The sequence below is a fragment of the Mustelus asterias genome, chromosome 2, assembly GCF_964213995.1.
Source record: "Mustelus asterias chromosome 2, sMusAst1.hap1.1, whole genome shotgun sequence".
Classification (NCBI taxonomy): Eukaryota; Metazoa; Chordata; class Chondrichthyes; order Carcharhiniformes; family Triakidae; genus Mustelus; species Mustelus asterias.
The window spans coordinates 9,988,409-10,004,314 of NC_135802.1; the positions used below are offsets into that span (position 1 = coordinate 9,988,409).

The following is a 15,906-nucleotide window of genomic DNA, read 5'->3' on the forward strand; positions in this document are numbered from 1 at the left end:
CACCTTAGGAGCAACGTAAAACCTTTGGAGAGTAAGCAGATTAAAATTGCGAGAATGGTTCCAGTGCTGAGAGACTTCAGCTACCTGGATAGATTAGCGAAGATGGGATTTTTCTCCATGGGGAAGATTAAGAGAAGATTTGATAGAGATGCTCAAGATCGTGAGGGGATCTGAACAGAGTAGATGGAGAGAAACTGTTCATATTGGCAGGAGGCTCGAGAACCAGGAGGCACAGATTTAAAGTGATTGGTTAGGATTAGAATTCACTGCCTTTGAGACTGGTGGAGGCTGATTCAATCTGAACTTTCAAGCGGCAATTGTAGGGAAAAATTACAAGACTCTGGGGGGAAAAAGATGGGAGTGGGATTACCTGGATTGCTTTTGTAGAGTTGGCATGGACTAGATGGGCCAAATGGTGTTTTCCTTTGTAGTATGCTTTCTATGAATCTTTAATTGTAAATGACCTGTTCAGAGCTGTACATTCGAAATAATTGGGTCAGGAAGGGGTGGTTGAGGCACTCTGGTTCCTAATTGCACCGCAGAGGCTCATTTAGTGAACGTGGTAGTGGGGGAAGATGGGTGTGGTTAGTCTTGGGATCCTCCTGCCATTGAACACCCATCAGTCTGCACTCACTGCCCCTCCATGGGTCTCGCAGGAGGGAAAGATCCGGAACCTGTCGCCCAGCAAATGGAGACATAACCACGTGCAGCGTTATGGTATTAACCTGGTCTAAGAAGAAGCAGGCGAACCTTAGCTTGGTTAGTTATCTGTTGACGGATGAAATGCAAGCATCAAGCATGGACAGTGAACAAATGGAAAACATCAAAGATTCCTGGTTTGATATTTTCACCTGGAAAACAATAGATGGGAAGTATCACTGATGCTCAAGCACGTCATTTCCCAATTTTAATAATGATGTCTGTGGGATAAAGACAAATAAGAGTCGAGTGCTTAACTGACTGCTTAAATTGTACATATTTGCAGCCAAACTATTAACAGAATTAGAGTTTAATAATAATGTGTAATGACTGCCTTTTATTTATTTACAGCCTATTAACAATGCAGATTTCATTGTTCCTGTTGAGATAGATGGGACTGTTCATCAGGTAAGAAATCCTTAATTATACAAAAGAGTGAAAGTTCAGTGGGATGAGGATTATCACTTGTTGTAGTGTTGATTGTGGTTGATGTGATATGGGGGTTGACTTTTGTATCTGGGCTGGGATGTGACTGGGGGTGGGGTGGGGGGGCGCGCTCGCGCGCTATGTGCTGCCGGTGAGACTTCTGTCTGAAAGCGGTGGGGATAACAGAAGTTGTGAACAGGATTTTGGGTCAATGCGGGGATCTGAGAGAACTGACACCAGCATAAAGTCAGGTGGAGTGGAGAGGGCAGTGAAAATTGTGGGAGAGGGGAGAGCTCAGGCTTTCCTTGTGCTACTCAGAGGAGCGTTTCTGTTCCTCCTGGCCCACGGAAAAAACAAATAGAAACTTCTCTCCCCTGGTCCTGGCTGCTGTGCCTGACCTGAACCCTGCAGCTTCAAATGAGTATACCTGGAGCTTGCAATTTACAATTTCCAATGCGCAAATTGGGGTGGAAAGCAACCAGGAAATTCTCCTGACCTGTTTTAACTGCCTCCCCGCCCCACACTCCATTTCCCTGGGCAGGAAAGGGATGGTCAGAGTTAGCCCACCACCCAGATATATTGTACATAAATTGTTTTTACTGCATCTGAAGTTTTGGCCGCAACTGAGCTACAGTATGATGTGAGGATCAAGTATAAATTATTTAGCTACAGGATCGCAATGGAGCAGTGTGAGGCCTGAAGTAATTTCGGAATTATCATTCTCCTTTTGCGAAATAAAACAGCTCGGGTTTAATCTGTGATTTCAAAATGCAAAAGACATGAACACTGGACTGAGCCTTTTGTGTAAAGTTGGTGACTCCACTCGGATAGAAATGGGAGACCTGACGGAATAGTGTGTGCTGGGTTCTGAAATCAGTGCTTCTCCGCTGGGACTTGGATTTAATTGTCGTCCAGACCAGTGAGATGCGAGTCCTCTGCTGTCTATAGGTGTCCCTGTTTCTGATAGTTTACAGTTCAAAGCTTTGCAAACACAGTGTAAGCATACTCACATTGCTTATCTCACTCATTTGAATGTTCTCCACTTGTGATAGACGTCATAAATATTGGCACAGTTTAACGCCATAAAACAAATTACTGTTACTGTTGAGCTATAAAAGCAAAACACTATCTCTGAAATCCCATCTCACTGAATGGAAACTGATGTGAAAAGGACAGTTTTTACTTTGTGTTCAGTACGCAGTGTTGGGTGTTGCTTCAGTTTGGATGCAGTCTGTGCTGTGCTTTTTGTAAAGGGGTGTGATGTGACAAAATGTTCCAGTCCCTTACATTGTTGTGTCTCGCGTCGAGCAAAGAAATCCACCTGATTTTGTTTAAATAAATAAAGTTAAAGTTTATTTATTAGTCACAAGTAAGGCTTACATTAACATTGCAATGAAGTTACTGTGAAATTCCCCCTTGTCGCCACACTCCGGTGCCTGTTTGGGTCAATGCATCTAATCAGCACGTCTTTCAGACTGTGGGAGGAAACCGGAGCACTCGGAGGAAACCTACGCGGACACGGGGAGAACGTGCAAACTCCACACAGACAGTGACCCAAGCCGGGAATCGAACCCGGGTCCCTGGCGCTGAGAGGCAATATTTGAAGTCAGGGTGAAATTAGATAGAAGCAAATTACTGTGGATCTGGAATCTGAAATCAAAAGAGAAGACACTGGAAAATCTCAGCAGGTCTGGCAGCATCTGTAAGGAGAGAAAAGAGGTGACGTTTCGAGTCCAGATGACCCTTTGTCAAAGCTGGCCCTTTGACAAAGGGTCAACTGGACTCAAAACGTCAGCCCTTTTCTCTCCTTACAGATGCTGCCAGACTGCTGAAATGGGATAGTTTGGATGAGAAAACACTTCAGCCTAAACATCTTAAATGTCAATCCTGCTCTTTAGCTATTGCAGAATCCACCTGTTTCTTAAATTAGCTCAGTATCCTTGCCTCAACCATCCTGATTTCCAGCTGTGTAAATAACACTATATTTAATATATAGGTTCTCAATGTACCTTTCACAACCTGTGTAACCGTACCCTCACCCAAGTATTATTCGACTTTATGTGCATTGTCATAAAGTCCTCTCTGGCTTGTTTCTTGAATGTAATCAGATTGCTCCATGATGTATGAATTGTGCAAGAGGATACATATCCATTTCAGCATCACGCGATGAAGCTTTTCCCCTGACTGGACGGTTTCTATACTGTGCCAGTTCACAATGTTGGCAGCCGAGAGAAGGAAGTGTGGGATTTCCTGGAACCATCTCAGTGGGGGAAATCCTGGGAGTTAACACAAAATGTCCAGCTCCTTTATTAAAGCAGTTTATCAACCAACAACCGCATATGGGATTGATTTCAAATGGCTGGTATTTAGAAATATATGATATATGTAGGAAATAGATATATTTCTGATTTTTTAAAAAACTGCTTAAAGGGATATGGGGAACAGGTAGAGAGGTGGATATGAGACCAGGAAGAAATCAGCCATGATCTGATTGAATGGTGGAGCAGGCTCATAGAGCTGAAATACCTACTTCTGCTCTTAGTTCCTATGTTCCTATCTCTAGACTTAAGAGGACCCGAGTATTTAAGCTAACAGGTCTTGAGCAAGATTATGGGAGGATTTTATTTAAGTTCTTTAAATGTAGCAAGTCAGTAATATTCATGACTATCAACTCATTATTGAACTCGATTACAAATATCTTAATTTACAAAACCCTCTGCTGCCTCACAGCTTCTGACCTGGATGATCTCCAAACAAGAGTCCTAAACGTGCTTACTTGAGTGGTTTATTGTTTGCAGTTAGTTTTCTCTGCACTACCATCAGTGCTGTACCTTTCAGTCCAAGTGGCCTCTGATGCTCTTAGAGTCATAGAGGTTAGGGCGGCACGGTAGCACAGTAGGGCGGCACGGTAGCACAGTTAGGGCGGCACGGTAGCACAGTGGTTAGCACTGCTGCTCCACAGCTCCAGGGACCTGGGTTCGATTCCCGGCTTGGGTCACTGTCTGTGTGGAGTTTGCACATTCTCCTCGTGTCTGCGTGGGTTTCCTCCGGGTGCTCCGGTTTCCTCCCACAGTCCAAAGATGTGCGGGTTAGGTTGATTGGCCATGCTAAAATTGCCCTTAGTGTCCTGAGATGCGTAGGTTAGAGGGATTAGTGGGTAAAATATGTAGGGGTATGGGGGTAGGGCCTGGGTGGGATTGTGGTCGGTGCAGACTCGATGGGCCGAATGGCCTCTTTCTGTGCTGTAGGGTTTCTGTGATCCTGTGATCTGTTTACAGCATGGAAACAGGCCCTTCGGCCCAACTTGTCCATGCCGCCCTTTTTTTAAAAATCCGTAAGCTAATCCCAATTGCCCGCATTTGGCCCATATCCCTCTATACCCATCGTACCCATGTAACTATCTAAATGTGTTTTAAAAGACAAAATTGTACCCGCCTCTACTACTACCTCTGGCGGCTTGTTCCAGACACTCACCACCCTTTGTGTGAAAAAATTGCCCCTCTGGACACTTTTGTATCTCTCCCCTCTCACCTTAAACCTATGCCCTCTAGTTTTAGACTCCCCTACCTTTAGGAAAATATATTGACTATCTAGCTGATCTGTGCCCCTCATTATTTTATAGACCTCTATAAGATCACCCCTCAGCCTCCTACGCTCCAGAGAAAAAAGTCCCAGTCTATCCAGCCTTTAAAACTCAATCCATCAAGTCCCGGTAGCATCCCAGTAAATCTTTTCTGCACTCTTTCTAGTTTAATAATATCCTTTCTATAATAGGGTGACCAGAATTGCACACAGTATTCCAAATATGGCCTTACCAATTGTACAATGTCTTCTCCAAATCATTCTGCCCTGTCACTTCATTCAAAGGCTTCACCTTTTTTGCTAAATGCTTTTGACCCCCTTTCTCATTAATTGCCTTGAGATTTACTTTTGCATGGAGATGCAGTTCTGAGAAGAGTTAAAGAGTTAATATCATTATTGAGACTTTTGATGTCAGCACGCGGGCACTGGTCACTCTCCCAATATTCTCCATCCTTTGTGAGCCTAGAGATAAGAGTATGAGCAATGAACCTAGCCCTCTCTTCACCTGATGTCCACACACACGAACTTGCAGCAGATGTTAGCAGGTAATGAGCTTGGAGTCCTGACCACATACCCCTCAGAAGCAGCCCTTGACTACCGCGTCACATGAGAATAGACAATTGAGTATAGACTAAGAATTAAGCCAGTGATCGCCCTGATCCGTGTGCGAATACCTTTTTAAGAATGAAAAAGGAGGAAACAACTTTAAGAATGTTGAGAGGCACTGTAAAAATAATTATTCCATTCAGCCCCAGCAACCTGTTCTGCCATCCATTTACTGGACAGATCTGTATCTTAACTCATTTACCCTCCTTAGTTGCAGAACCGTAATCCCCTTCCCTAACAAAAGTCCATCAGGCCCGGTTCTGAAATTTTCAACTGGCCACCCCCAGCCTCACCAGTCTATGCATTCCAGGTTTCCACTACCCACGATGTGAAGATTTACTTCCTGATACCACCCTAGCCTAGAATAATTTAGCTCCAATTTAACCTAGCTCCAGCTTTAAGGCAATGCCCACTTGTATATTGTGTATATCTGTCTGTGGGTGCAAGACTGAATCAGTGCCATGGTTTAAACCATTACACTGGCTGTGGTACCCAGGACGTGGGGGCGAATCGGCGCTGGACAATGTCTTCCATCGAAGGGCGTATGATCAGACTGGGACCTGGTTCAAGTAATCCAGGATAGGCTGTGTTGCTTATGGTTGGCCTATTCTTGATTACTTGCACTAGGGGGCAGTCATGGTACACAGATGCATCTGAAGACAGAGGAACATCATTGCCTACATGAAGTATGAATTCATGATGTGGAGTAAATTGAATTTTTAAAAACTTATATTTTGCTTACCCTCTAAGGAGAGAGACAGAAACTGTTTGCAAACGGGATAAAATTACCTGCTTCTGTTAGTTTACCAGAAATTACCAAGTGTTATAAAGTGGATTGGTGTTGAATGTACGGGGCGTTTCCTCGACTATCTGTACTTTAATTACAAATATCACTGAAACAGATTATTGAATTGTTATCTTGTTGCTGTTTGTGGGATTGTGCTTTGTACAAATTATCTACGTCACAGCAGTGACTGCACTTCAAAAGTAACATGGCTGAAACACTGGAGGTACTTAGGCTGAGGTTGTAAGAATCAACCTTCGAATCAAGGTTTGGTAAATTATTACCACTTCCTCTACAGCAGTAGATTAGATTAAGCAGAATGCCACAATCTTTATTTTTTAACCACGAGTCTGGGTTCAGTGTTGCTTTTGAGGCTCATGGGGAAACTTGTGCATCGCGAGTAGACGGTGAAGTGCCATGAATTACAGTTCTAGGTGCTCAGCCTTTCAGGCCAAGCAGAGAAAAGCAAAGCTGTATCTTTAACTTCTGTGCAGCATCAGTCACTAGTCATTTACTCCATGGACAGTCGTATGGAGGGCAAATAAAGCAGGCAAAAGCAAATGAGGTATGCTATGTGGACTTACTTCGCATTAAGTTGATCTTTCTCTACACTCTAGCTATGACTGTAACACTACATTCTGCACTCTCTTGTTTCCTTCTCTATGAATGGTATGCTTTGTCTGTACAGCGCATAAGAAACAATACTTTTCACTGTATGTTAATACATGTGACAAATCAAATCAAAATATACATCAAACTAAGTGCCTGCATTGGGTTAGTATGTCAGCACCATCATTTGTCCGAGACTTAAAACGCTTTGCACAATTTAGCAATGTTTTCACAGTTGATGACTTCCCCACAACTATACTAAAATATTTGTTGCCTAGCTGTGACCCCATGACCAGCCAAACTTGTATTTGGTTTGCAAACTGTGTTGAATTTAGCAGCAAGGTAGAGGAACACATCAAGCCTAAGCAGTACATCAGGTTAGGTGGCTTAGCCATGCTAAATGGCCCTTTAGTGTCCAAAGATGTGTAGGTGAAGAGGATTTGCCATGGTAAATGCACAAGGTTATAGAGATAAGGCAAGGCGTAGGCCTGGGTAGGATGCCCTTTCAGAGAGTCGGTGCAGACTTAATGGGCCAAATGGCTCCCTCTGCACTGTAGGGATTCAATGGATCACAAAACATGCATCAAATCACTGACGTTTTAGCTTCTGGGTACATCAGAGATTGGCTGTTGTTTTATGGGCATACACACACCTTGAGGTAAGCTTGGGTTTGTGCTGTCCTCACACTACTGACTAAACTGCCTCCAGCCATGTGCAAACATTTTCTGTCCACTTCATTTCGTTGCAAACTACCTCCTGTGAGAGATACAAAGATTTCCAGTGAAGTTTCTAGAAAACCTTGGAGGAAATCCAGTACCATTTCCCAGATGGTATACCAGGAGATCACATCTGACCTCCTGCAGAAGGTGGCATAAATGAAAGTTATGCTTTGATCTATATCGGGGCTAAACCTGCAGAAACCAAGATGATCACTTCAAAATGCCCCCATTTACCTACTGGGATCATAAAAATGTAGAAAGTTAGTGAGGAACTGCTCAAGGATGTGTTTACTGAAGGTATAAATGTGCTGAGGCATTATCACAAGAGGTATTCAACATCTTAAATTACCAGCTTCAAAGATCTTGGCCTTAAAGTGGACCTGTCCTCTGGGTTTTACCAAGTAGGTGGTTTTCATGCAATTCCTCATTGCCATGTTCCGATAGAGCATGACTTTTGAAAATGATCAGTACCTATTCCTAAAATAGACCGAGTAGAGAGTTTGTGCAGTTCAGCAGAACATGCCAGCTGCAGACTTTAGATGGTTCACTTCAAACCACCCCCTGACCGTGGGACCTCCACCTTGAACCTCACTACTCAAGCATCAAATTACTCAGCCAAGGAATTTACCAATGATGGGATGAGCAGATTATGATTGCTTGGTGCCAAAGAGAATGGGAAAGGTTTTTGTTCACCAAAGGCTATATTTACTCCAGGCCGTGGAAGCTGATCAAATTATTTTCCAGGATTAAGTATGCCCTTTGTCCATTGCCGAGGTTCTGCGGAGAGATCCATACAAGTGCGTTTAGCATCAATCAGGTGAAAATTTGTTGTGATTACCTGCTGACAGGAAAGTTATTAAGAGAAAGGCAAATGAACTCTTGGAATATTAAGAATTAAACCAGGCGAATCAATAAGATATCACTGGATATCTCTTTTCCCTTTGAGAGTCTGTCTCACTTGCTCAACTTGTGTACTGGCAAAGCCTGGTTCAGTAGCTGGCTTTTTTTGGCAGCTGGAATAGTTCCTTGCTTTCAATTTGATATCCACAAGCAGCAGCTGCTGCCAGGTCTCCTGCTACGGACCCACTATTCCTCTTCCTCTGGGACCTGCATGTGGATCACCACAGAACATTGTGGCTATACGGGGAAAATATTGCTACAGGCTCCCGCCTTTCAGAAACTGAAGCTCTGCAATTGACCAGCATGCCTCCAAGAGTCAGTGGCTTGGCAAGACTGTGTAAGCTGCAGAAATCTTTAATAGTGCGCTGCTTTGTCAGATGAGACAGACAAATGAATGTCAACGGGGGCAATAGAAATAGTTCATCACTATCAAAACATTCCTACTAGAAATGACATGTGCACAAAGACTTGACTTTGAATTAGATCGCAAGGTTCTAATCTAATTCCTGAAGTGGGGGAATTTAAAGAGTCTCTGTCACCCCAACGCAAACTGGAGGAACAGCACCTCATCTTCCGATTGGGCACTTTACAGCCTTCTGGACTGAACATTGAGTTCAACAACTTCAGAGCATGAACTCTCTCTTCCACCTTCACCCCATTCCTAATTAACAATACAAATAATTCAGAGAATCAGACATCGTAATCCCTGCTGTTGAGGTCAGCGCCTCCTCCTGTATGGATATTGAAAGGACAGTAAGAAGTTTAACAACACCAGGTTAAAGTCCAACAGGTTTATTTGGTAGCAAAAGCCACACAAGCTTTCGGAGCTCCAAGCACCTTCTTCAGGTGAGTGGGAATTCTGTTCACAAATAGGGCATATAAAGACACAGACTCAATTTACATGAATAATGGTTGAAATGCGAATACTTACAACTAATCAAGTCTTTAAGAAACAAAACAACGTGAGTGGAGAGAGCATCAAGACAGGCTAAAAAGATGTGTATTGTCTCCAGACAAGACAGCCAGTGAAACTCTGCAGGTCCAGGCAACTGTGGGGGTTACAAATAGTGTGACATGAACCCAATATCCCGGTTGAGGCCGTCCTCGTGTGTGCAGAACTTGGCTATCAGTTTCTGCTCAGCGACTCTGCGCCGTCGTGTGTCGCGAAGGCCGCCTTGGAGAACGCTTACCCGAATATCAGAGGCCGAATGCCCGTGACCACTGAAGTGCTCCCCAACAGGAAGAGAACAGTCTTGCCTGGTGATTGTCGAGCGGTTTTCATTCATCCGTTGTCGCAGCGTCTGCATAGTTTCCCCAATGTACCATGCCTCGGGACATCCTTTCCTGCAGCGTATCAGGTAGACAACGTTGGCCGAGTTGCAAGAGTATGTACCGTGTATCTGGTGGATGGTGTTCTCACGTGAGATGATGGCATTTGTGTCGATGATCCGGCATGTCGGATGCACACGCTGCGACAACGGATGAATGAACACCGCTCGACAATCACCAGGCAAGACTGTTTTCTTCCTGTTGGGGAGCACTTCAGCGGTCACGGGCATTCGGCCTCTGATATTCGGGTAAGCGTTCTCCAAGGCGGCCTTCGCGACACACGACGGCGCAGAGTCGCTGAGCAGAAACTGATAGCCAAGTTCCGCACACACGAGGACGGCCTCAACCGGGATATTGGGTTCATGTCACACTATTTGTAACCCCCACAGTTGCCTGGACCTGCAGAGTTTCACTGGCTGTCTTGTCTGGAGACGATACACATCTTTTTAGCCTGTCCTGATGCTCTCTCCACTCACGTTGTTTTGTTTCTTAAAGACTTGATTAGTTGTAAGTACTCGCATTCCAACCATTATTCATGTAAATTGAGTTTGTGTCTTTATAAGCTCTGTTTGTGAACAGAATTCCCACTCACCTGAAGAAGGGGCTTGGAGCTCCGAAAGCTTGTGTGGCTTTTGCTACCAAATAAACCTGTTGGACTTTAACCTGGTGTTGTTAAACTTCTTACTGTGTTTACCCCAGTCCAACGGCGGCATCTCCACATATTGAAAGGACAACAGAAAAGAGCGTGAGAAATCAAGACAAGAGGATAAGGCCACAAAAACATGACGTTATTGTGCACGCTCTTGGAGCAACAAAACATCTGTGCTCAGGTGTGCACCCACACACACACACACACACACACACACACACACACACATTCACCATCCAGGAGTGCCAAAGGCACGGAGAAGAAGTCTAGTCACTGCGGAATATTTAGTCTGTCTGCAGCACCATAGGATAAACATAAAATTTCTTAGACCCAGAATAACTCATGAAAAACACAACACCAATAGTTGGATAGTCAGAAGCTTTTTCTCAGAGTGGACGAATCAATTACTAGGGGGCATAAGTTTAAGGTGCGAAGGGCAAAGTTTAAAGGAGATGTACGAAGCAGGTTTTTTTACACAGTGAGTGATGGGTGCCTGGAACTCGCTGCCGGGGGAGGTAATGGAAGCAGATACGGTAGTGACTTTTAAGGACCGACTTGACAAATACATGAATAGGATGGGAATAGAGGGATACGGTCCCTGGAAGGATAGGAGGTTTTAGTTCAGTCGGGCAGCATGGTCAGTGCAGGCTTGGAGGGCCAAAGTGCCTGTTCCTGTGCTGTAATTTTCTTTGTTCTTTGTTCAAATGGGGGACTTTCCTCATCTAAAATGGGGACTTACTGTCTCGACAGCTATCCATCCACCCACCACCCTGCTGTGGCACTCTCACCTCGATAGCCAAAGCAAAGGGTACTGCAAAAAAAAAATGCAAAGAAACATTTATCACACAGCCCCAAGACACACAACTCACTCGGAGCACTCCCCGCAAAAAGAAGAGGGCCCTGGGCCAGATACCAAGGCACAATCACAAAGGAACAAAGTCTAGGATCAACAATAAACCACAGACCATCCACAAAGCCAGAAACAGCCAAAGCTAATACTGGATCGCTGAGGAACATCCAGGACTCCAGATGCCCAGTCATCAGATTGAGATCGCGAAAGCACAACAGCCAGTTCTCAAAACCAGCCGGGAATCTATCACAGCTCCTCCTCTTCCCACTGGACTAGCTCAAGGACAGTCCTCGTCTGGCCATTATCCTTTACTCAAATAGGATGTTCGACATACTGTGCAGCAGGATTTCCAAGGATTGAAGCTGAGACTTCAGCGAGGAAGCCTCCTCCTTGACTGAAAGGATTATCATCGCCACGCCACTCATTCTCTGTAGGGTATCTCGCAATTCATCATGGTGAGTACTGCACAGAGACAGGCTCAGAGGCCCAGAAGGGAAAGATGGGGATTAGGAGAGAAATAGTGGTGGGGGATGCAATGGTTAGAGGCACGGACAGGCGGCTCTGCAGGCGCGAACGAGACTCCAGGATAGTAGTCTGCCTCCCTGGTGCCGGGGTACTGGATGTCTCCGAGAGGGTAGGAAGCATATTAAAAAGGGAAGATAATCAAACAGATGTAATTGTACACATTGGTGAAAATGACGTAGGTAGAAAGAGCAGGGGGGTCATACGAGAGCAATTCAGGGAGATGGGTGCTAGGCTAAAAAATAAGGCCTCTAGGGTAGCAATCTCTGGACTACTCCCAGTGCCGAGTGCTAGTGAGGCCAGGAACAGGGAGATTCTACAATTGAACACGTGGCTAAAGGACTGATGCAAGAGGGAGGGTTTCAAATTCATAGGTCATTGGGAAGTCTTCAAGGGAGGATGGCACCTGTACGGAAAGGATGGGTTACACCTTAACTGGAAGCGCACAAATATCCTGGCTGGGAGTTTTGCTAGAGTGTTTCGGCAGGGTTAAACTAGTGTGGCAGGGGGGTGGGGATCAAAACAGTAGGTCAGTAAGTACCGAGGCTGGGGTCGAGCTGGGGGCCAGGGCAAGGCTAGCTAAGAAGAGCATTCTGGAGCAGGATGACCCGAGTGGATCTGGAGTGCATCTGCTTCAATGTGAGGAGCGTAATGGGTAAGACAGACGAACTTTAGGGCCTTAATGCTTACGCGGAATTTGGATGTGGTTGCGGTGACGGAGACATGGTTAAAAGGACGGACTGGCAGCTGAATATTCCGGGGTATAAGTGTTTTAGGCGAGACAGAGGAGGGGCTAAAAAAGATGGGGGAGTAGCGATATTAGTTAGGGAGCATATTACAGCGGTGCAGAGGGTGGACAATTTGGAGGGGTCATGTAATGAGTCGCTGTGGGTGGAGCTCAGAAACAGGAAAGGTGCAATCACTATGCTGGGGGTATATTACAGGTCACCCAACAGCCCACGGGAAGTGGAGGAACGGATATGTCAGGAGATTCTGGATGTGTGCAGAAAAAATAGGGTTGTTGTAGTGGGAGACTTCAATTTCCCTGGTATAGACTGGAAAGTGCTTAGGGCTGGGGGTCTGGACGGGGAGGAATTTGTAAAATGCGTACTGGAAGGTTCTTTGGAACAGTATGTAGATAGCCCAACTAGAGAGGGGGCTATACTGGATCTAGTTCTGGGAAATGAGCCCGGTCAGGTCGTCAAAGTTTCGGTAGGGGAACATGTGGCAAATAGTGACCACAACTCTGTTAACTTTAGGATAGTAATGGACAAGGACGAGTGTTGTCCTCGGGGTAGGGTGCTAAATTGGGGGAAGGCTAACTATAGCCGGATTAGGCAGGAATTGGTGGCCGTTGATTGGGAGAGGCTGTTCGGGGGTAAGTCCACGTCTGGCATGTGGGAGTCTTTTAAGGAACAGTTGATCAGGCTGCAGGACAGGCATGTGCCTGTAAAAAGGAAGGATAGGAAAGGTAGGATTCGAGAGCCGTGGATAACCAGTGAAATTGAGGATCTGATCAAAAAGAAAAAAGAGGCGTACGTTAGGTCCAGGCAACTGAAAACAGATGGAGCTCTGGAGGAATGCAGAGAGTGTAGGAAATAACTCAAACGGGGAGTTAGAAGGGCAAAAAGAGGTCACGAAATGTTCTTGGCAGATAGGATTAAGTGGAATCCTAAGGCATTTTATTCATACGTTAGGAACAAAAGAGTTGTCAGGGGAAAAAGTCGGACTTTTCGGGGACAAAGATGGGGAATTATGCTTAGAACCCAAGGGAATAGGGGAGATCCTAAATTAATACTTTGCATCGGTATTCACAAAGGAGAGGGACTTGTTGACTGGGAGTGTCTCAGAGGGAGGTGTTGACCCGTTAGAGAGAATCTCCATTACAAGGGAGGAAGTGTTAGGTTGTTTAGGTAACATTAAAACTGACAAATCCCCAGGGCCTGATGGCATCTATCCTAGACTGCTCAGGGAGACAAGAGATGTAATTGCTGGACCTCTGACGGAAATCTTTGCCTCTTCATTGGACACAGGTGAGGTCCCTGAGGATTGGAAGATAGCGAATGTGGTCCTGTTATTTAAGAAGGGTAGCAGGGATAACCCGGGTAATTATAGGCCAGTGAGCTTGACGTCCGTGGTAGGGAAGTTGTTGGAGAGGATTCTTAGAGACAGGATGTATGCGCATTTAGAACGGACCAATCTCATTAGTGACAGACAGTATGGTTTTGTAAGAGGGAGGTCGTGCCTTACAAATTTGGTGGAGCTTTTGAGGAAGTGACAAAAACGGTTGATGAAGGAAGGGCCGTGGATGTCGTCTATATGGATTTCAGTAAGGCATTTGACAAAGTCCCTCATGGCAGGTTGGTTAAGAAGGTTAAGGCTCATGGGATACAAGGAGAGGTAGCTAGATGGGTAGAGAACTGGCTTGGCCACAGGAGACAGAGGGTAGCAGTCGAAGGGTCTTTTTCCGGCTGGAGGTCTGTGACCAGTGGTGTTCCGCAGGGCTCTGTACTGGGACCTCTGCTATTTGTGATATATATAAATGATTTGGAAGAAGGTGTAACTGGTGTCATCAGCAAGTTTGCGGATGACACGAAGGTGGCTGGACTTGCGGATAACGATGAACATTGTCGGGCAATACAGCAGGATATAGATAGGCTGGAAAATTGGGCGGAGAAATGGCAGATGGAATTTAATCCAGACAAATGCGAAGTGATGCATTTTGGAAGAACTAATGTAAGGGGGAGTTATACAATAAATGGCAGAGCCATCAAGAGTATAGAAACAGAGGGACCTAGGTGTGCAAGTCCACAAATCCTTGAAGGTGGCAGCACAGGTGGAGAAGGTGGTGAAGAAGGCATATGGTATGCTTGCCTTTATAGGACGGGGTATAGAGTATAAAAGCTGGAGTCTGATGTTGCAGCTGTATAGAACACTGGTTAGGCCACATTTGGAGTACTGCGTCATGTTCTAGTCGCTGCACCACTAGAAGGACGTGGAGGCTTTAGAGAGAGAGTGCAGAGAAGGTTTACCAGGATGTTGCCTGGTATGGAGGGTCTTAGCTATGAGGAGAGATTGGGTAAACTGGGGTTGTTCTCCCTGGAAAGACGGAGAATGAGGGGAGATCTAATAGAGGTGTACAAAATTATGAAGGGTATAGATAGGGTGAACAGTGGGAAGCTTTTTCCCAGGTCGGAGGTGGATCACGAGGGGTCACGGGCTCAAGGTGAGAGGGGCGAGGTATAACTCTGATATCAGAGGGACGTTTTTTACACAGAGTGGTGGGGTCCTGGAATGCGCTGCCAAGTAGGGTGGTGGAGGCAGGCACGCTGACATCGTTTAAGACTTACCTGGATAGTCACATGAGCAGTCTGGGAATGGAGAGATACAAACGAATGGTCTAGTTGGACCAATGAGCGGCACAGGCCTGGAGGGCCGAAGGGCCTGTTTCCTGTGCTGTACTGTTCTTTGTTCTTTGATAATCTGTGCCACGGAGCAGAACATGTCTTCCACACTTTAGTTTAGAAAAGCTGTCTTCATGTTGGTGCCAACTGCACCACCCGAGCTTGGGCTTGTTCACCTGTGACGGCGCCGCTGTGAACCGGGCCCCACCCAAGTCAGCTCCGACCGCATTGCGCAAACAAGGATCTCTTCGATTTATTCGGCTCTCTGCAGTCAAAAAAGTAAATCACAAACGTCGCTCAGATTGCCTCCATGTCAGAATCAACTAATTACAGGTCGTGTATCGAAATAACGAAAGGATTAAAAAATAAGGTGTTCCAGAGCTCGCAAATACGCAACCGTTCCTGTGCTCACATCATGTGCCCCCCCCTCCCCAGAGAAGAGACTTGATAGAGGTATTTAAATCATGAGGGCTCCTGATAGACAAAATAGGGAGAAATGATTCCATTGATGGAAGGGTTGAGAATGAGAGGGCACAGATTTACGGTAATTGTCAAAAGAACTAATGGCAGCAAGAAGAGAAACATTTTCACACAGCGAATGATTGGGGCCTGTAATGTAATGCCCGAGCATGTGACAGAGGCAGGGTCAATCAAGGTTTTCAAAAAGAAATTGCATCATTATCTGCAAAGGACATATTTGCACGGCTACATGGAAAAGGCAGGAATGGCACAAGGTGAATTGCTGCATCAGAGAGCCGGCACAGACAGAATGAACCAAATGGCAGCTTTCCACGCAGTAATCTTTCAATGATTCTGCCTCTCTACCA

General features: G+C 45.4%; 1 protein-coding gene across 2 annotated transcripts in view; it reads left to right on the plus strand.

Moving 5' to 3' along the window:
- ctdspla (CTD (carboxy-terminal domain, RNA polymerase II, polypeptide A) small phosphatase-like a) overlaps window positions 1-15,906 on the plus strand; it is a 193,366-nt gene that overhangs the window by 153,316 nt on the left and 24,144 nt on the right. For both annotated transcript variants that reach the window (XM_078231279.1, XM_078231270.1), the window contains one exon: window positions 1,051-1,107. In XM_078231279.1, coding sequence (XP_078087405.1) covers window positions 1,051-1,107 — 57 coding nt within the window. The remainder of the gene's footprint in view (window positions 1-1,050; window positions 1,108-15,906) is intronic.